Source organism: Meleagris gallopavo, chromosome 29 (genome assembly GCF_905368555.1).
Source record: "Meleagris gallopavo chromosome 29, MGAL_WU_HG_1.1, whole genome shotgun sequence".
In the NCBI taxonomy this organism is placed as follows: Eukaryota; Metazoa; Chordata; class Aves; order Galliformes; family Phasianidae; genus Meleagris; species Meleagris gallopavo.
The window spans coordinates 1,127,549-1,149,385 of record NC_139432.1 but is presented as its reverse complement, the minus strand read 5'-3'; the positions used below and the strand labels follow the sequence as shown (position 1 = coordinate 1,149,385).

The 21,837-nt window shown below is 51.1% G+C and overlaps 1 protein-coding gene across 1 annotated transcript in view; it reads right to left on the bottom strand.

Annotated features, from left to right (window-relative positions):
* Positions 1–21,837, bottom strand: part of MYO1D (myosin ID) — a 71,235-nt gene that overhangs the window by 6,908 nt on the left and 42,490 nt on the right. The window contains exons 18-21 of the mRNA XM_085211311.1: positions 21,411–21,555; positions 20,797–20,901; positions 16,186–16,299; positions 12,420–12,574 (exon numbers count right to left, since the gene is read on the bottom strand). Of these exons, the coding sequence (XP_085067437.1) occupies positions 12,420–12,574; positions 16,186–16,299; positions 20,797–20,901; positions 21,411–21,555 (519 nt within the window). The remainder of the gene's footprint in view (positions 1–12,419; positions 12,575–16,185; positions 16,300–20,796; positions 20,902–21,410; positions 21,556–21,837) is intronic.

Genomic DNA, 21,837 nt, shown 5'->3' with positions numbered 1-21,837 from the left:
GCCCCACAGCTCCCCACAGCTCCCCACCACCACCAACGGGGGCTGGGAACGCAGCCATTCCCATTCCATGATGATTATTTTTAGGATGCAGCACTGCGCTGCACCAGGGATGCTCCCGTTGTATCCATGGCAACCACCCCCCCCCGCGGGTACCGCATCCCACGGCTGCCAGCACCCCGTAACCAGCACCGTGCTGTGCCCTGGGAAGGTCCGTGGAGGCTCCCAGAGCAGAGCCCACGGATAAAAGGGGCACGCACTGAACGTTATGGCAGTGCAGACACCGACCCTCGTTAGCCACGAGTATTAATTGCCCTCAAGCACGCAGCAGCGCCGTTCCGACCCGACCCAAAGGTTGGTGGTGGGCCCATCTCCAGCACTGGGCTGCGATGTGTCGCTGCCGCCATGTGAGGAGGAAACAAAACATTTGCATGAGCTAAAATAGTCAGGGCTGTAAGATGGGAGGATGTGAGCACAGCACTCCCCACCTCCACCCGCAGGAAACCACCTCTGCTGCATCCACAGCGCAGCGCAGCACAGCACAGCTGCACAGCACAGCACTGCAAAGCACAGCTGCACAGCACAGCACAGCACATGCACAGCACAGCACTGCAAGCACAGCTGCACAGCACAGCACAGCACAGCTGCACAGCACAGCTGCACAGCACAGCACTGCACAGTGCACAGCACAGCACAGCCTGCACAGCACTGCACAGCACAGCACTGCACTGCACTGCTGCACAGCACAGCACAGCACTGCACAGCACAGCACAGCACAGCACAGCACAGCACTGCACTGCACAGCTGCACAGCACAGCACAGCTGCACAGCACAGCACTGCACTGCACAGCTGCACAGCACAGCACAGCTGCACAGCACAGCACTGCACAGCACAGCTGCACAGCACTGCACTGCACTGCACAGCACGCACGCACTGCACTGCACAGCACGCAGCACAGCACATGCACAGCACAGCACTGCACTGCACAGCACAGCAGCACAGCACGACTGCACAGCACAGCACTGCACAGCACAGCACTGCACTGCACTGCAAAGCACAGCACTGCACTGCACAGCACTGCACAGCTCAGCTCCTGGGCTGCAGCAACACCTCAGCAGTGCTCAAAGGAAGAACTGAACCCAGGGCTGCATTCAGCTGACGCAATGCAACTCCTGTTTTCGGCACCTGACCTCTCAGTCCTGCTCGAGACGTGCAGCAAAACCCAACGTGGGATGCGGGCACAGCCCTGCAGCCATGGGGAGCCCCAATGCGCCAGCTCTCCTGGCTGAGCGTGCTCCCAAAATGAATATTTAAACGCCCTGGAAGGAAGGAGGGAGCATTTCTCTCCACATCCATTCTGTTTCCACAGACAAAAGGTTTCCCATGAATTCCGTCTCCCCTCCCTCCTCCACTCTCACAGTTTCAAGACCACATTACAGGAAAGCAAAGGACTCAATTCAGCTCGTAAGGTCGCGGCTTTTTTTTTGTCACTGCTGCATTCCACTGCCTGCATCAAAGACAGACGGAGGCGAAATGCAGCAGGCAGCGCCGTTTGATGGCCGACATTCTGCTCATCAGCCCAGCTCCTTCCAGCTCCAAGAGGAGCTGCAACAGCACAGCACTGCAACCATGGAATCATGGCATGGCTGGGCTGGAAGGGATTTAAGGATCACCGAACCACGGAATCACTGCACGGTTGGACTGGATGGGACTCCAATGGACCCCAAAGCCCCCAGCCCCCCCCCAGCTGTCCCCACCCACAGCCTCGGGCACCTCCATGGACAGGACACCACCAAACTCACTGAGGATCCCCTCCCTCTCTTCTCTCTCTGCTTAACACCATCCCCAGCCCCCGCCTGAACACCCTGCAATGGGAACTGGTGTGCGTGTGCCTCAGGACCTGATGCATATGAGGGCTGTTCCAGCCAGGCAAGTGCTTTGAGAGAGCAATTCTGAGTCTGCTGGAAGCAAAACAAGGAGGATGACAGAGCTTGGGATGGGACAGTGAAACAAAGCCCATTGCAGCACTGGGTAAGGCACGGCAATAATGAGACAGGCTGATGTGTCACCACGGCAGGGCTGGGGCTGCAGCTCCTTCCCTGGAAGGAAGGTGACACAGAAGCCCAGGGAGGCAGCGGATGTTCTGTAGGTACACAGCAAGGGCAACATTTTCCCCTGAAAGTTTACAGTTAAAAACAAAAGGCTTTGGTAGAAGTCACAAAGCTGCTGCATACGTAACTTTTTCCTTTCCAGTTTCCCCTGCAGTGATGTTTGAGAGTGAAAGAGGAAATACAAACATGTATTTTCCAACTGCTAGAGATAACCTAAGTAAGTGCTTTGGGGATGGAAAGGCAAAGCTGAGAGGTGGAAGGGATGAAGGGATGGATGCAGCAGATGGAGATGAGGAAGGGATGGACACAGCGTTGGGGAGAGGAAGGATGGATGTGATGGACGCAGAGGAAGGATGGAGTGGATCTGATGGATGGAGAGGAGGAAGGGAAGGACACAGAAGCAGCAGCCGCGTGCCATCGGTGGGGGGATTTCAGCTGAAGGGGACCCAGTCCTCGTGCAGCCTGACTCCTCCTGCTGCACTGCAGTGCTCCTGGCACACAGCGCAGCTCCAGAAGTAAGAACACCAACACATCAACCTGGAGCACACGGCCTTTCTGCAGGCTGCTGTCTGCTGGGGCTCTGCACACCCCCAGCCTGGGGGGCCGCCCCTCAGCAGCTCAGAACGTTCCTTCCCCCCCAGGAGCAACGACCAGAACCCGGGCTGCAGCAGAGCGAGGAAATGGTGCAAGAGGAGTCAGTGAGCTCAGGTGACGCTGCAGAAAGCCCAACACACCGTGCTCCGTGCTCACACACAGATGGCGGCACTCAGAGCACTGCGCAACTTCCACGGATGCTCTCAAGTTCCTCCTCAGGACGAAGGATTTGCAGACACAGGAAGGAAGGCGCTGGTTGCACACTGCCACCACAACGAGCAGAGCAGCAGAGCAGTGCTTCAGCATTTCCTTCTGGTTTGCACCCAGCTGAGCTCTGTGACCAAAGCCAAAGGGAGGCAGCTTATCGGGCAGCGCCGCTGCGCAAACGGCCTGGCAGGGCAGGCTGCATCTCCTGCACCAAGCCTTGCAAAAGAGACCAGCCCAGAACCGAGGCAGCGCTGGCCGTGCTGCCGTTGCACACGTAGCAAACACCACCACGAGGGCACTGCTAGCAGCTGCGCAGACGTGTGATGGTAGCTGATACATCTGAGCGCCAGCCCTCCAGCTCCAGAGTCCCAGGGAGGTTGTGAACGCGGAGCCATCAGCACCACAGCACAGCCTTGGTGCTCTGACATCACCCGCTTGCTGTTTGTTTCTCCTTTAAGCACAGCCCTCCAAGCTGTTCCTCCTGCTGCTCTCTGAGCCCTTTGTCTCCTCTCTCGTGGTTTCTGCTGGTTGCAAAACACAGCACCAGCGGAACTGCAGGAGAGGACTATTAACAGCCAGAAGTCTCCATGCCAGTCCTGATTATAAAGCAAATTAATTCCAGTCTGAGCCAAACTGAGCCCAGCCCAGCAGCTGGACAAACACAGGCGCCTCCAAACAAACAGAAGTGGGTGATGAACACTTTGGGGAATGGCATCCCTGCCCCTCTGCCCTCAGTTAAAGGCAGTGGAGACGTTCAGTGCTCTGCTCACCCATTTTTCCCTGTTCCTGGGCGGAAGGATGGCTGTGTGGGTTTGGGTTCGTGGGAGCAGTGGGGCCGGGTTGGGGCTGGGCCGGAGGATCACAGCATCACAGAATGGTTTGAGTTGGAAGGGATCCTTAAAGGCCATCAGGCCCAACCGGCCGCAGTGAGCAGAGGCACCCACAGCTCCATCAGTGCTCAGAGCCCCATGCCTGACCTTGGGGTTCACAGCTGGATTCAGGCCACCCCCCCATACAGGGGTACCTCGTGCCCTCTGAGATGCCCTGCGGCACCCAAACATCTGCATGGGGCGGAAAGATCTGCCCAGCCCAGGGGAGAGCCCCACCTCTTCCACAGAATTCCACAGCAGAGGGGGTGGGACAGCCTGAGGGACCACAGAGAGCAGCAGGGAACCCAGCAGGAGGATGTGTGTGAGCGCAGCCGGGTGCGCGGTGGAACAGGAGATGTGCCAGGGCACAGCATCTCCAGCACTGCATGCAGCTCCAGCACGACACACGTGGTGAGTGAGGCACAGAGGACATCACAACATCACCCAGCAGAGCAGAGCCCGGCCACCGGGTTCAGCCACCAAAGGGCATTTCCTCTGCCCCTGCCTACCCTACAGACACCAAAACACATCCAAAGGATGCTGCAGTGCCACCTGCACGGCCTGAGGGCACCCTGAGAGCATCGCCTCCCAAACAAACATCTCTGCCTGTCTCACAGCAGGGCTCTGCAAAGCAAAAGGCAGCTCAGAGTGCGTCTGTTCAATCCCGGGGAGCGATGGCCAGGAAGCTGTGCAGGGATCTCTGCCGCCTCTCCCCCTCGCTGTCACATCAGAGGACGCAGCAGCCACACGACAGCACGTTTCCCTGGGAAACGGGGCTAAAAATAGGGCGGCTGGGAGACGTTTGGGAAACTGCAGCGAGGACGGAGCTCTGCTCTGCATCCGGATGGCTGATCCTCAGTGCTGGGATCACAGAGCTGCAAGGACCTGCAAAGTCCATCCAGCCCGCAGTGAGCAGGGATTGCAGAGCTCCGGCAGGCAGCCCGGGGAGGAGGAGGGATCCCCACCGCCCCGTAAAGACACCAACCACAGTGCACAGCGGGACGAGAGCTCCCACATCACCCCTTCGGTGGGCTCAGCACGGAGGGCGAAGCAGCCCTGTGAGCATTTAATTACCCTGCGTAAACTCGTTAGCCAGGGCTTCCACCTCGGACTCGACACGTCACAGCCGATGAATCACGGCGCAGGATGGATGGTGCCATGTGTATGGCAAACTGCTCCGTGCAGCAGGCTGTTCATTTATACCAGGGCTGTGGATTAAGTGATATGAAATGCATATAAAACACACCTGCTGACCAACGCTTCCTAACAAGGAACGCACTCCCTGCACACTTTAAGGTGAAATGAGCCACTGGTCCACGCAGGGCACAGTCAGTGGTCATATCTACGGCATTCCTCCCATTACCTCCATCCCCCTTTATTCCCCACCCCTGCCACCATTCCCTCCATCCCTGCTCATCTCCCATCCTTTCCCTGCCCCAGGGGAGCAGTGCTGAGGACCACCAGCCCAGGGCAGTGCGGTGGCACTGGGCTGAGGCTCTCCTCCCCAACCTCTGCTCTGCACGGCACGGTTTGCAGGCTGCCTACAGCTCCTCCTCACTCCTTAAAGAGAACAGAACATTATTTACAGTCTAATTTTAAGCCATCACCCCGGAGCTAGAAACTGAACTCATTTCCATAGACGCTGAGTGGTTTTACCAGTACGCCGGAGCTAATTACCTCCTCTGCCCCCATCTCCACCATTACTGTCACCTCCTGGAGGGACAGAGCAGAGCAGGCACAGCCCTACGGATGCAGCAGATAGAAAAAAAGAAAGAAATCAATCTCAAAAACATTTTTCATCGGCTGCGGCCGAACAAACGAGGGCCCATCATTCACATTCATTATCATTCTGCTCTCAGCTCCTCGCAGGCTGAAGCCAGCGCTCCCTGCTCAGAGCAGGGAAGGGGCTTTTAAGTAGGTCAGCACTAAAGATGATCAAGGAGAGTCTTTTGGTGCTGGTTTTGGTTGCTGACAGCTACCGGAGCCCTGATCTGACAAAATGAGAGCAAACAGTGCCAGGTGGGCATCGCGTGCAGGGGACACGTGATTGGAAAATGAGGGCTGTGGGAAACGAGGGGGCTATGGAATTTAAGGGGGTTGCAGCACTACCCCCTTCTTCCTGGTTCCTGTTCCCATCCTTGGTTTCTCAGCCTCCAAGCATCCCCCTGCCTGGCTGAGCAGCGTGCGTGGAGGAAGAAAACCCCAACATTGAGGGAGATCGGGAAGGAGATGCAGAAGGAGGGCTGTGCCAGGCCCAGAAGAAGAGCTTCACCGTGTGGATGGGGCCCAAACTGCAGCGGTGCCCAAAGCCCAGCAGGACAGCACAGCTCAGGGCCTGCACTGCTCCGTGGGCAGCGGAGCACAGAGTGCTGCTGCAGAGCTGAGCGGTGCCATACGGGGCAGCTGAGGGGCAGCACGGGGAGAGCCAGCGGTGTGCAGCACAGCAGGATATTCCTGGGGCCGTAGGAGCAGGGAGAAAAGAGTTTGGTCTCATTTTCAGACGCGCAGGAGACACGTAATGCCATTCTGGATTAGAGTTTACATCCCACTCAGCTCTGCCGCCCAGGAACAAGCTGCCACGCTGTTCCTAAAGCCCATCCAGTGCTCTGAGAGCAGGCAGGGTGCGGGCTTCCTCGAGGTGCTCAGGGAGGGGAACTCCAAGAGCACCACATCCAAGCCCCAGCCCATCCCCACCGTGCCCGCTCACGGAACCAGAGAGCATTAAAAGATCTCCAAGATCGCCAGACACAACCGTAAGTCTGAGGTGGAGGAGGCCCAGCCACGACTGCTGCATTTCAGCAGTGAAAATACCCTTTGGGAGGCACTGGGGCTCTGCAGGTCCAACCGAGCGAGGAACCGATGGCAGCAGAGGCAGAGCTGCATCTCAGCTCCGTGCAGAGCTGGGCAGCACTGGGGAAATGCTGGCCAAAGGGAAACCAGCGGGGAGGAGACGACTCCAGGCGGAAGCAGAGCGCTGGCCCGTGAGATGTGGGAGTTTTGACTGAGCACAGCCCAGCACCTCGGGGGGACGCAAAGCAGGCAGCGCAGAAACGGCCAGGGACATCTGTCAGCAGTGCTGATAACTGCAGCATGCAGCTCTGCAGGAAGGGCAAAATGAACAGGAAAAGAGAGCAAGAAAGATCAGCGGGGGTCCTGCAGAGGCAGCGGGGAGAAAGAGGGCTGTGAGCATGAAGTGCAACCCCAGCAGCCCCCCATGGCCACCCAGAGAGCACTGGGGGTGCAGAGGGACTCCAAGGCCATCGACCCACCCCCTCCCTGCCCACCCGTGGGTATGGTTGGAAAAGATCTCAGACCCCCAGTTCCAACCCCAACCATCCCCACCCCACCTCTGCTCTGAGCACCCAATGCAGAACCGGGATTTTACACCTCCTCTCTCCTTTCTTGGCTCCCTTCAGCCTTCCCACTTAATTTAGCACCACACAGCACCGTTTGCTCCATAAATGATGATGCGTGGTACTGAGCTGCAGGCAGATCAAACTGTCTCATTCTTACAAGGAAACTTACTTTGGATCACCCTCACACCTCTCCTTTGGAAAAGGAGAGGGAAAAAGCAATGTTGAAGCAACAGCAAATCCAGCAAATGGGGGACTGAAACGACACCAACTCAATAAAACACCACGGAATTCATCCCAACGCTTCTGCAAATCTTTTTGATTTGCACCAAACCGACACAAAACCCAACAACAACCTGGTGCACCAGAGCCATGGACAAAACACCATCAGATGTCAGGGTGCAGGAGCACAGCTGGAAAAGCAGAAGTTATAAGGAGAGCCACACACCAGGCTCAACATATGGGAAGGTATACTTTGATTTTGTGCTGTGAGTTTGATTCTGCAGGCTGGGTTTTCTTTTTTGGGACAAAAAGACACAAAAAAAGCCACCGTTGGTCATGAATTAAAAGGTTGAGTTTCCCTTTTTGCTTTGGTTGGGTTTTGGCACAGCCAGGCTACTCCAGTGCCATGTAAATACTGATTCCTTTGAGCTTGGCTTCAGACAAGTTGTCGGGGCCCACTGCTCTCACCAAATGGAAGTCTGCTCCAAAATTCAGTTCCTTGCACATCAGGGGTTGGACTCGATGATCCCTTCCACCATGGGATATCCCACAACCCTCTGGATTTCAGACATGCCAGGTATCACCCTGTGGTCTTTACCACGCCCAGATTTTATCAATTCCATGCTCCAAAATTCCCAGAGAACCAAACCCAACCCGACCCCCTGCCCATAAAAGCATCGCTATGCACCGAAGTCACAGATCACCATTGGAAGAGCAGCCTCAGAAACACAGCTCCTATTTGAGATCAGTTTGAACAGTGAGGCCATAAGACGAGACCACGTGGGCAAGAGACATAGGAGGAAAGAAGGCCTAGAAGAGAAGATTTGGGCTCTGCAATGATATCAAGTGGAAAACTAGAAGGAAAAATGTGCTAATGCGTACTTTTATGATGCTTTATGCAAGAATATGGGGGGAAAAAGAACAAACTGATGTTTCTGATGAAATCATCAAATATTCGAAGATTTAAGAGAAAGATGCATTTCTTCCCATTGCTTCCAACCTCTGGAACGCAGTGGGTTCCATCCCTCCAGCTGCCTGTTTCCCAGCACAGCATTCCTTTCCAGGCTCCAGGCAGACGGCAGAGCTACAGCCCCTCCCTAAACAAACCCCAAATACAGCAGGTCTGTATGGCTGAGGTTTTGGAGATTCCCTGCACGCGGAGCCGCGGGTGCCAGGGCAGCTGCCTGGGACAGACGGGTCCTTGGACAGTGTGATAATAGGAGAGAAAACGTGCTCTGAAACAGTGACGCATTTGGAAGCGTGATGGCACCTGGAACATCCAGACAGGAGCAGGATGGGGTTGGATGTTCAGTTCTAGGATGCTGCAAACCACACATCGCAGCTCCTAAATGCTAATTATCCCCCAGAGCACAAATAGCCCTTCCAGTTTCACCCTCCCACCACCGACAGTCCAAGAACAGACAGGATTTCTCTGCTTTAGCCACCCAGGAGATGGGAATCCTTCCAGTCTCACCACACCACCATGGACAGACAGGAATAGAATGGATGCATCTGCCTGAGCCCCCTGCAGCCACTGGATGGGGACGGGCACCTGAGAGAACACTGCAATCGGCCAGTAAGGCAAAGCACCACTACAGAGAGCAACATATCAGCCGGGTGCGATGGGCTGGAGCCGTTCTCACAGGAATTACAATTAGTGCAGAAAACTGGATCTCAGTTTCTGAAGCAGGAGGGCTGGAACTGGGTGATCGCTGAGGTCCCTTCAGTCCAACCATTTTTATTTTCGAAGTGCCCTAAGGAACTTCCTCAATATCCCTAATATATAAAATCAGTTCAGAGATCACCAAGCGACCAATCGTGAGGAAAGCCAACCTCCTGCAATGCACCTCAGCCCCCGACGACTCCTCTCCATAAAGGCCTCCATCCCAGGAGCAAAATTCTTCGTGCTCACAAGAATATCATCAAACACACCAAACTGCCAGCACTGTGTGCTCAGACACAATAATTTAGAGGTCAAGGACTCAAAGAAAGGATTGATGAGTTCAAGATGGAACTTCGCCTCTTGTGGAGAGCCCAGCTCTGCCCAGAGCTCAGCTCATCCTCATCGCAAATCCGGGACTCCAGCAAAGTCATCTTTGCTGTGCCAGGGATGTGCTGAGAAGTGCCATAAAAAACCACTCTGCAAAGTGAGATGGGTTCCCTGCTCGGGGCTTCAGGCTCCATTCTGGAGATGGTGAATGAGCAGTGCTGCAGCATTGGGAAAACGAGCTTCAAGAAAGAAACAATCCTCTTCCAACCTCCTTATGAGCCCCTTCCTAGCAGAACAGCTCCTGGAGAGTTCAGGAGCATCAACAGCTGAAGAAGCCCCTTCCAAATAATAAAAAAATAAAAGAGAACATCGAGAGTGCTCCTCATCACAGTGCTGGGACACCTGTTTGGTGACCCCAGGGCATAAAGACAACAGATCTGCTACCTAAGCGATGCATCTTCCAAAGAACTGCATTTCTTAACCCAAGTTACTACAGCGTGGTCAGCAAACCTGCACAGGAGTCAGCAGAGATGATGATAACGACTGCAATCAGCAGAGATGATGATAACGACTGCAACTCAGCCAGAGGCAAATGGCAGCTGAATTTCCTTGGATTTAACCACAAGGGTGATGTTGGAGGAACGAAGCGTTTTTTCCAGCACACAGATGAGTACCTGGTGCTTCAATCCGACAGCTAACTGCAGGCTCCCAAAGCACAGCTATGAATAGAAATCTTGTACAAAAACAAAGCTATTTATGCCCCGCTGAAAAAAAAAAACGTTACGGGAGAATCTGCTGTGAATAAAGTCTGCTCCTTTGTCAGCCTGCAGCCGCCCTAACAATGGTGTCAGCCACTGGCACAGCTGAACGGGGCTGAACATGGGTTGGTTGGCACTGCTGACAAAGGATAAATCGTGTTCAGCAGCGATTCAGAAGCAGTTTGCTTTGCTGAAGCAGCCCTCAGCTCCTTTTGATCACATCCAGCCTGCAGAAGCCCAGTTTGGATGGAAGCTCCCAGTTACGGAGTGCTCCTCCAGCCACTGTCAGCAGTGGACAACCAGCACCGTGTGCTCCCAGCTCCAGCACAGACTGATGTGCTAGCACAGCTGTCACACACCGCTTTTGTGCAGAGGGTGGTGCTGCCCCAGAAGAACCACGGGTTAAGTGCAGACCTCCACCCATGCGCTTCCAAATCCCAGCCTGGGTTCTTCTTTCTTGGTTCTTCTTTGGGTTCCTCTTTCTTCTCTTACGACACGTTGAATCTCTTTGGTTTTTGTTGTTTTTGTTGTTTTACATGGAGAGCACCAAGAAATGTACAAAGTGCCCATCTCCACCCCAGCACAACCGACAGAAGATGGGTGTTTGCAGAGCGCTGCCTTCCATCGACCCAACAAACCAACATCACCAAATAACCCAACCCACAAACAGCCCTCAGCTGCTTCCCACCAAACCTACAAATAACCCAACCTCGCTGCTCCCACCTTTCAGACGTCCGGAGCGCCCACACGGAGCAGAAACACAACACGGAATGCAGGTGATAAGGAAGCTGAAGCTGCCACCTTCCTAAAGTTGTGCCACCTCAGGGTGACCAACCACGACGGGACCGCAGCCCTGACCCACCACCCCTTTCATGAACTGTTTGGTCAACAGCTTTGCAGGCTCTAGGGCAGGCCTGGTTAAGAAGCCAGAGCTGCAGACAATTAATCCAGAGTGCACTGATGATTAAAATAGGCTGACGGGTCTCAGCGTGCAACAGGAAATATAAAATTATCCTTAGGCAAGTGATTTTCTGCTGGAATTCTGCAGGGATTGCTTTGACTGCTCTTTTAACACTGCTAAAACCTCACCACGGTGCTGTCAAGGATGGCTGCAACCACACAGACAGGATCCTAAATAAGAGCCCGCTGTCCCTCAAGGAAGCTGCCCCATATCACAGGTGTAGGGCTGCTCCAAGTCCCCCTGGAGGTCTCACAGCCATTGGGATTCCCAAAGACTCCCTGCTGGATCCAGGGGAACCTGGCAGTGCCACACAGTGACTGCAAATCCTATTTCATGAGGAATTCCCAAAGTGGCTCTCCAGCGACGGGTCAGCTAAGCCCAGTCACCAATGGGATTTTTTCACACTTAGGAAATTGAAACTGAGGGAAAACATGAATTTTCTCATTTTTCTTTCGATTTGCAGATATTGCTTTGATGAGGGGCAGTGGGACATCTGGGTATTTGGGAAATTAAATGGGAGCTGCTCCTGTACATCACTGTTAAACCCATAACCTCTATCAGACATCAGAGAAAAAGTGGCTTTTAGGAACCTAACAGAACCTGAATTCACTCTCACCACCCTTCCACCACAGCTCTATATGAACATTTACCCACAAAGATGGGTGATATTATGGGTGATAATTGGAACGTGATACTGAGAAACACAAGAACCAGTGCTGCAGGTGATGATCAGCATCGACTCTCACGCAAATCTGCTCTGCAGGAGCAAGAGATCAACCCTGTAGGGCTGACCACCGCTCACACCATGTCTCTAGAGGGTTCATTTTGCACCTGCAGTGCAGTGAGTGCTGTGCAGCTTTTGGGCAGTTCCAAACTCACTGCAAGAAACAACAGTGCTTTTTACTTGTTCAGCTCTACCTCCCTGGAGCTCCATGCACAGCGACCACCTCAGGGCTCTGCCCACCACTAAAACAGATTTTGCAGATCTGCAGGGAAACAGGTGCCATTTTGCAGCTCAAGCACTAAATCCTCTACTGACACTGGGGGTAGGGGAAACAATCTGAGGAAGGAAGAGCTGTATTTTAGTTCTAGGCGTTAAGAGCTTGACCTTAAAGTGCTGATTGAGTTGACACACTGAAAATGCATGTTCAGTGGCATTTGCCCCCAAATATCCATGCTCTAATGAACACATATAGAGAAAGAAGGGGCAAACAAAGTGTAGTCTCAAAAACGCAAGGAATGACAGCTCTGGTGTCCCAGCAATAGTGAAGGAACACAGCTAAAAAATCAAGGGTGACACCAACACGAATTCGTGGAAAGTTTTGGATCTGGCTACAGTGAGTTTGCAGCACCAACCTCTTGAAGTGGCTGGCCAGGACGCCCACCAGCTCTCCAATCCTGCTGTCGTTGGACGGCTCTTTGCTGAACAGGCAGACGATGAGATCCTTGTTGTCCTTCGTGTGGAAAACCACCAACTGGTCCTTTCCATTGGAGACGCTCAACCCGACCAACTGTGAAGAGAAAGTAAGAACAACATCAAATACTCGGAGGTAATTCCCTACAGCCACACCAGCTCCTTCCTCTCCGGGACGGCACGCTGCCTCCTCGTTTCTGCCTCTACCACCAAGAGCAGGGCCAAAGGGAACGGCTCCCCGTGCTCTCCATGCTCCTCCCAGCTGAAGATAAAAAGGTAAAAAATAGGCTGTTGGTTGTTTTCTTCTGTAGGGAAAGAAGACATAAAAAAACAAAAGCCAAGAGGCAAGCGCATTAACAAAGTGGTGCAAGAAAAAGGGAGAAGAGAGAGAATGGAGGGAGGAAGGAGTGCTGGAAATATCCAAATAATTTGTCAGGTTGGCATCTCTGATAAAAGCAGGTGCTATCACGACGGGCATCCCACAAGTAGCACCCCTAGGACAGCTGTGGTACCTCGTTTCCCCCCTTGCCTCCTCCCCTCCCACTGGCTGGGTACCCCAGGTTCACAATCTCATCAAGGCTCAATGTGTTAATTGGTCTGCTACCTGCTGTCAGTCAGTAGCCATCCTGTTGTTTCCAAGACATCTCAGTGCTCTTCTTGTCACATCGATGTGATTTTCTTCAAACTCTTTGTTAAACAAAGGGGGGGGGCTGCCAGACCTTCCTCAATACTTTCCTCAGGCATATCAGCACTTGTCCTTTTAATTACAGCAGGACAGTCTTGCAAGGCGTGTGACAAAGTATAACACACATTTTCACGCTGGCTATACGCAAGTTGTTGCTATTTATATATGTACGTTGTTAATTATTTAGCCTCCCCCCTTTAATTCCCCATTACTCAGGTCCTGTCTGTCCAGCACCAAAACCCAGTCATTTTCTAACACCAAGGGGTTTCTGATTTGTAAAGGTATCTGTTACACCTTGCTTGCCTTTAGCTGAAGGCCCAGAAGTTTTTCAGACGGCTGGACAGGCAGGAGCTGCAGTCTTACAGCTTATCCACCTACCTGACCTCCATTGGGGTCTGTACATGTATTCATGACTTACACACTGAGGATGTGTCGCTGGGGAAGGTTTATCTAAAGGATAAGCAATGAAAACTATCGGAGAACCCCAATAAAGTGGAAAGATCCCTGAGAACAACTATCAGCTCTAATTAAGGACACAAATGGTAGCAGAGGCCACGAGATTGAGAAAATTCTTATCTTGTTTAATGCAGAAACAACATTCGATTCCCAAGGAGAGAGGCAGAAACGATGAACACGAAGATGTCAGAGCAGATGCCACAGCTCCTTCCAGCTGTCCAAACCCAGGCAGAGGGAAACCACACTCTCCTATTAGCAAGAGCACTGAGGCACCATTTGTGGAACTCCAAATGTCACTGTTCCCTTCCTAAAGAAGAAAAGGCGCTGCCTGCACTGGAAAGCAGCTGAGCACAACCCGACCTGGAGACCTCCTGCTCCCAGCTGCACATACCCAGCACAGGTGGGGTTTATTCTTTACCACTGACACTATTTTGGGGCTGTGAAATGCTTCACGAAGCTGCACTTCGTGCACAGACACTGACAGCTGTTGGGCTTTGCGGTGTCCCTTACAATTAACTGGCTTTGATGACATCTCGGGAGCACAAGGGGACTTGTGCCACCACGGCTGCACTGCGTGCAGAGCAGGAGCCACGAGCAGCTGAAGTCTCTGAAGCTGAAAAGCCGACCGAAGCATTAATTATTCAACAGACTTTGTCACAAGTCCAAGAGCCCGTCGAAACTGCCCTGTTCCACCCCATCCCTCCCCCTCAGAAGACTGAACAAGTAAAAATAATACAAAAGAGATGGTTTTAGAGAAGGTGCTTAACTGGGCATTTACAAGCACTAATATTAGCTCTGCCTGGAGAGCCGGAACATTCCCAGCAGCTGCAGGGCTCCGTTTACGACATGCAGCACTGCAGCCCTGAGATCCTTCCTGCTCCTCTGCCTTCGATTCCCTTCATACACAAAATAAGAGAATGCAGAACGTGAAATGCAAGTGGGAATAACACGAAGGGCTGCACTGAACCCACAGCTGAGGGAGGCGGGGGACGCAGCGCTGACAACAAGTGATGGGAGCAGCAGACATCAGCTGATGTCTCCGCTGAGATTTCCATGGAAACACAGCCCTGAGGAGTGCCACGCTGACAGGGTGCTTCAGAAACGCTGACGGAAAAGCACAGCTCTCACTGCACTCACCCTGCCATGCCGGAACGGCACCCACCTTCCCAATGGACACACACCTTTCTGGTGGGACCTATTGGCACACCAGTATCTGTATTTGTACACCAGTGCATCGATACACCGCTGTAATTATTCCCCATTTGCTCCTCATACTGGTTCAAACAATTGTTCTTTCCCAGTAGGGACAGCACTGTTGGCTGCAGATCAGTGTGTGCACCACGATGCCATCCCAGCCTGCACAGATTTTCTCCTGTTTCCATGGTGCAGCAGCAGAAGGCAAAAGGCTTCGGCCAACAGAGCGGAGATGCATGGCTCCAGCATTTACCGTGCTGGAATACCACCCTGATGGCCCTTTGGAGCCATTTCCCCTACACAGCACCCAAGGGCAATAGCTCAGCTCGTGTCGTTGTTCAGTCCAGAGGCCCAAAGGGAATCACTGCAGAGCTGTGAATGAAGCTGATTCCTATCTATGGAAATTTAAGTATGTGATGCATAAAATCCCAGCTGGTCTGAGCTCACCTTGATCCTTTGAAGGCATCCCTCCACCTTTAAGCGCCTGCTGTGCATTTCACAAGTTTGTTAGCACAAGCAAGAGTCAGTCACTGGCATTGCTACATGCAGCCTGCTGACAACTTGGTTTGGCACAATTAGGAGATAACGTCAGTACAGCACCACTCAGCTCAGGAAATGACCTGCAGTTGCTGCACGGTGACAGCAGTGCCTTTGCAAAACAAGAGGAACTGTCGCTGTGGGACTGCTTTGCTGCAAGGATGAAGGGAAAGGCAGCAGCTGTCACCCCACACTGCGCTGGGGTTACGTGGATAACCTGCAAGGACACTGCAAGGGACCACTCAACCCAACCTTTGGATGCCATCTCAGCTGATCACTCACTCCACATTTGCAGATTAGGTTTCACTGCTCCTCTCAGCCCATTTTTTAGCAATGTGGGACCGTTGGGTTTATTGTTCCTTCAGATGCAAGCATCGCAACCAATTTGTGTAGGACATCTGCAAGCAGTGCAGCCAGGTTGTGCAGGGTGGAGATAATCATAGCAGCATTACCTCAGGCTGACGGAAACAAACAGGTTGAATCCACGCTCTAAGAGGAGCTTTTCTCCCTTCCCCCCGTCCTCCCAGTGATAATCTGCTGCTCTGTGACTGGCAGCTAAATGCTGCTTACATTAAACATGAACAAATATATATAAATCAATTCAAACAACATTCAGGATCAAACGAACCCCCAGAGACAGAGAAATCGTGTCTCAAGCTGCTGTGAAATGCCAGACCCTGACGGGGCCCAGCTCCTGCAGCACAAATAAATAACAAAAGAGCAGAAGGAAGAGAAGAACGTGCCTTTTTCCAACCTCCTTTTCCATTCTATGGAGGGGAACACGGAGCTGCAGAGCAGGTGCTCTGCCAGGGACTGTGAGAGTGTCTGGAACTTACGTTATAGAGGGGGATGGTCTTCATCACTTTGTACTGCTTCATGGGGTCCATCTTATAAAGGTGCCTGTCGGTGATGAAGATCGCCCTGTCCTCCACCTTGCTGAAGCGGTTGACCTGTAAAGAAGCAGCTTTCAGTCACGTGCTGAATAAAAACTGGGCAGCAGCAATGAAAAATTCACACAGGTCCTGAACAGGTTGGCCTGGGGGAGCGAAAAGAGAAGTTAAACCCATAACCCCTTTTTATACACAGGGAAGTGGGCACTGTGAGAGCAGCAGCCTGGGACAAGCAAGACCTACATCCACCGAAGGATTAATTACAACTGTAACTGCATCGTTTCTCTTAATCCCAGGTGTTCTGCTCTTCTGAATTTGTGTTTATTTTTGGTTATCCATCAACAGCATCCCTCCAGTACCCAACAAATCAAATCACCAGAAGTGCTGCCAAATGCCACATCAGCACCTCTGGAAAATTACTGCAAAGATATGAAACTGTTTGTTAAGAAGTTAATTCATAAGGCTACAAGATACAAAACCCCGTACCTTCACATCTGATGTGAGGAAAATCCAAGAATGCTGGAGCTAGTCAACTACTGGTTCCACACCTTATGGTATTAATTAACAAATTAATAACAAAACGATATTCTGCTGAGAGCAGTCTTTCATACCCTGGGATCAAGCCTCTGAGGTCCTTCCAATCCAATCCATTCTAAGATCCTTTATTCGTTTGCTCTTTTTACACAGATTTGTAAATTGGGGGTTGGAAACACATGACTTTAAGGTCCCTTCCAACCCAGCCCTACTCAACCCAAACTAATGATTCCATGCTTCTATGATCTTTAAGATCCCTTCTAATCCAATCACGCCATGATTCTACAGTTCTACAATCTTTAAGATCCTTTCCAATCCCAACATGCCATGATTCCATGGTTCCATGATCCTTACAGTCTCTTCCAATCTAAGCCATCCCATGATTCTATGAAATGCCCCCACCCTCCTGCAGCTCACCACACTCTTCCAGACCACTGGTGACATCAGGCTCTACCACCAGTAAGGTTTTCATAGAGGAAACACATCTCTCTCTCTAGCATTACAATTAATTCATCAAGGAAATATTGCACAAAAGGAGAATAAACTCTTTGGGAGGCTGAGTGCTAAACAGTCCCCAGGTAAAGTCTTTGCCAAAGCAAAAGAGAAATCAGGGCAGGAAGTAGAAAGTATTTTTCACCAGGGTGAAAGCAGAGTTACTGATCTCTGAGCTGTCACACTCACACCGGGGTTTGGTGGTGCAGCCCCCAGGACAGCTGCATGGCCTGGAGATCAAAACAGGGCTTCCTTAGGCGGTGATCCACCTCACACAGACATCAGATCACAGAATCATACAGGTTGGAAAAGACCACTGAGATGGTCTTGTCCAATCCCAGCTCATCCCACCACGTCTGCTCTTGGAATCACAGAACATTAAGGTTGGAAAACACCTCCGAGACCCCCAAGTCCAACCCCAAGCCACCCCCGCCGTGCCCACTGACCACATCCCTCAGTGCCACATCTCCACAGCCCCTGACCACCCCAGGGATGGTGACACAGCCTGTTCCAGCACCTGGCCACAAAGTCAAGCTTCAGGAGGTTTATGCATCCGGGACATACACATACCAATGTAAACAGTTCGTGCTGCGTCTTCAGTGCCACGTGGGGAAGCATGCACAGACAAACGCCAGCACAATTGCAAATGCCACTATTCTCTGGTTCTGTGGGAGTGGAGACAGCCCTTATGTTCTCGGATACTGATCGTACCCTTCCTAGCATTGTGTTCTCTGCACCTTCTGGGCTTCTTTTATTTATATCCCCGTTGATCCAAATGGGAATCAGACTTAATTTAGCTTCCTTCGCTTCCTTCAGCTGATAGAGAAAAATGAAGGTCCAGCCTACAGCAGAAAGCTTGCAAACAAGTTTTCCAGGTGCGCCCCAGGGGTGAGAGCAATGAGATGGAGCTCTCGAGGGAGAACAGTGCCACAAACGACAAGAGAAACAGGAAGAAAAGACGTCCTAAAAAAAGGAGAAATTGTTGTTTCCTAGGTGATAAAACAAAATCTGGCAGCATGCATGAAATATGCATTTGGTTTCCCAAGGCAAAAAAGCTGAAAAATAAAGAGCACCAGCACACTCAGCAAAAGATGCATTTTTCCATAGGAAATGACCTGCTCCCACCTGTACCTACTGCCAGAAAGCAAACACTTCCATCACACAACGTCAAAGCTTCTTCACAGGCACTCTATAAAAAGAACTACAAAGCTTTGGCCCAAACAGATTCATCACTATTATTCATATCAAGCTGTCAGAATTAAGACCCCATACACCCAAGCAGTTATCGATGCTTCAAGAGCTGCTGCGAGTTGCTTTTACCTTCCTGACTTCTCCAGAGCAACGCCAATCATCAGCTAAAAAAGAACTGCCTCAAAGAAGTCACTGCTTAGCAAACATCCTACAGTTCACAGCAGATACGTTCTTTACATAAACATTTTTAAATACATGAACTCTAGGCTTAACTGGTGCCTATTCAAGCTGCTCTGTACTTATCCTCTTAATGTCACTCCTTTTCAAAGAAAGAGGAGCATTAGACTGCAATTACCTGAGAATTCTGAGGATCAGACTCCTAACACTGGAGGTGAAAGTCAAGACTGTTTGTCTACTCCAACCACGACTACAGGCTACAATTTCCCCTCTTGCTTAGTTGGCAGATCTGAGGTTCACATTTAATTTAGACTCCCTAAGTGCATTGTTTGGAAAGATCTTGACAGCAGATCTTGAAATGTCAAATCTTTGTCTTGTTGGCTTTCAAAGTTCAGGGCTATTTGTTCCTCTCTCTAGTTGACTTCAGGCCTCGGCCATTTTTTCTTCACCCAAGAGGGAAGGAAGACAAACGGTTCGTTCAAAAAGTTATTACATCCAAGCACCAAAGGGCTCATTGCTTTCGGGTTTAAACATAGAGATATTCTGAAATGGCCTTACGTATATCATCAAAGATCCTACAGAGCTGTCCCAAGCAGCAAACACGAAATTAATTTATCCATTTGTTTGGGAACCATGGGATCATTAAGGCTGGAAAAGACCTCCAAGACCACCAAGTCCAACCCCCATCCATCCCCACCACCCCCACCCTCAAGAAGGAAGAGGTGCTCCTACTAGTTTCTTGAAGGCCAACATTTCCCTAAAGCGTGGTACTGCCACTAAACACATCTATTTTTTCTAGGACAGATCCCTAAGAATGAAACCACAATGGCAGGCATGAGGGCAGCGCCAGGAATGGATGCTCAGAGCTGTGCTGCAGCCACTGAAAAGAAGAAGGAAAGGATCCGTGTGTCAGAAATCTGCTCTCACCTGTCCCCATGCAGGAGGTTGTCCTTTAAAGCTGACTCAGAAGTGAGAAAAACGTAAGTACTTAAAAGCTTAAACGTTGCATAACAGTGAGCAGCATTAAACTCCCACAGTGGGTCTGCATGTATTATATACATGCTGAGTAATTTCCCCCACCATCACTCTACCCCTATTAAAAACAACCATTTCTTTCCTATTAAAAATAACTATCACGTTGTTCAGAACTGAATATTGTATTTTTACAGTTATTCCAGTTTTAAGTAGAAACAGCAATCATTTGGATCTGGTTTATTAAAGCAATCGCAATGGGAATTTCTTTATTTCAGCCCAAACGAACAAAAATCTAAGGTGAAATTCTTCAGTATCTCCATCAGATTCTACACAAAGTGCTTCCACGACTGTACAGATGAGGTCTGAGACCCTCCCAGTCCTGGCAGTACATCCCAATACTCACTCAAATCACTCCTTTAATTAGCAACTTTCAAAAAGAGTGTTGAAAGCAATGGGCTCCTCAGCTGAAACAGTAGAAAGCAATAAGAGATTTCTATTTTTATGTACAGAAATCACTTTCTGTTGTATAAGTTTCATTGCCACGAGGAAAGAAGTTTCATTACAAAGTGGGGTTTCTCACTGCAAAATGAATGCTGCTGCTGTTGAATGTCTCTGCAGAATCATCAGTACACGTCTGGCAAGGGAAGACCAACCCCACGAGTCCACTTGGTGCACAAACAGAGCACGCGGATACGTGGCTTCTTGAGAACACTCCAACATCAGCAGCCATCGAAATGTTTTTGTCTGATGGGTTCGTAAAATCCAAGATATTTTCTCCCGATGGACACTCAAACAGCATCGTCAGAAACCACCCATAGCAGATCTCAGGAGAACTCTGTGGATCACAGTAGCACTACACACACCAAAAAATACCCAAATATGCTTTTTTCTGATGAGTTTTTAAAGCTTTCTTGCCAAAGAAGCAGAATTCTGCTCTCAGATCCAAGCCAGCTACACAGAATCAGGTGACTTCATTCATTCCTCCGCTACAAAGAGGTCCCTCAAAGCACCCTTGGTGCAATAGGTTCTGAGCTACGGATCCACCAAAAATCACAGTCACTTAACGACACAGTCAGTTAACACAGCACTACTTAGGGGGGCCATCTGTAGAGATATCTCCAGTACTGCCATCCCACCATGGCATCACAGAGTGCCACCCCAGCCCCAAAGCATCCCCACCCAACTCACCTTGCGGACGTGACACGAGAAGAGAACATTCATGTATTTGTCTTTCCGTTTCAGCTCGGTGGCAACAGGGAGGAAGGCGCCCGTGCTCTGCGGGTGATCCGGCCTCTGGAAGAGCAAAGACAGGCACCTCATTCTTTGTGCTCACTGAGGACAATAACTGCACGACGTCAGGGCAGAACTGCAGCTGCACCACCTCATGGGAAGGCTTCCTCCCATCCCTCTGGAGAGCAGCAGAGTTTTACGCGCTTTCAGAGGGAGCCTTAACAAAACAAAACGCTTGGAGGAAGGACGGAGTAGAAAGTATTGCAAGTTGCCTCGAGATAATGTCTTTGTTCCTTTCCATTTAGTGCTGTTTTTAGCATCCCGTTGCATCCGGGATTTCAGCTTTACACCAACCTCCCTCCCAGGCCTGGCCATTCGATGAGCCAGCTGATGGCGTTGCTCACCATCCTTTAATGCTGTTTGGGATGCTCACTCAAACCAGGCTCAGTACATTCCGGAAGATTAACCTGTAGTGCTCTCCCTTCCGAGATACCAACTCGGAATTTCCATCCTTATAGTGTCCTGAGCCCCAGACCCCTTTGACCTCCATTGGTTCCTCTCTGTGTACTCACCAGTGCGATGTAATCCCCCTCCCACGCTCTCTGCAGCCCCAGATCTGCTCGGAGACCCTTCAGCACCTCCATGGCAGCCACCTTGGCCCGCAGCTGAGGTAGGTCCTTTGGTGGGATGCTCCGGATGAGCTCCCCTGCTCTCCACCTGCCATATAAAGCTCGAGTCAGGCTCACGTCTGTACCAAGTGCCCTGAAGTTTCCAGCTTACATGACATATCACCTTTAACTCCTATCAAATTTGGCTGGTACGCTTCCCCACATCCCTCTGGTGCCCAGAAGTAGACTGATAGCACATCTGTTGGCAATAAAGTTTTTTGCAGGCCCATTTTTTGGCTCATTTAAGACACCATTCCCTTTCTACAGCAAAATCTGGTCCTACAGTTGAAATCTAACCAACTGTAACTTGAAAGAGGACAGATCAGACCAT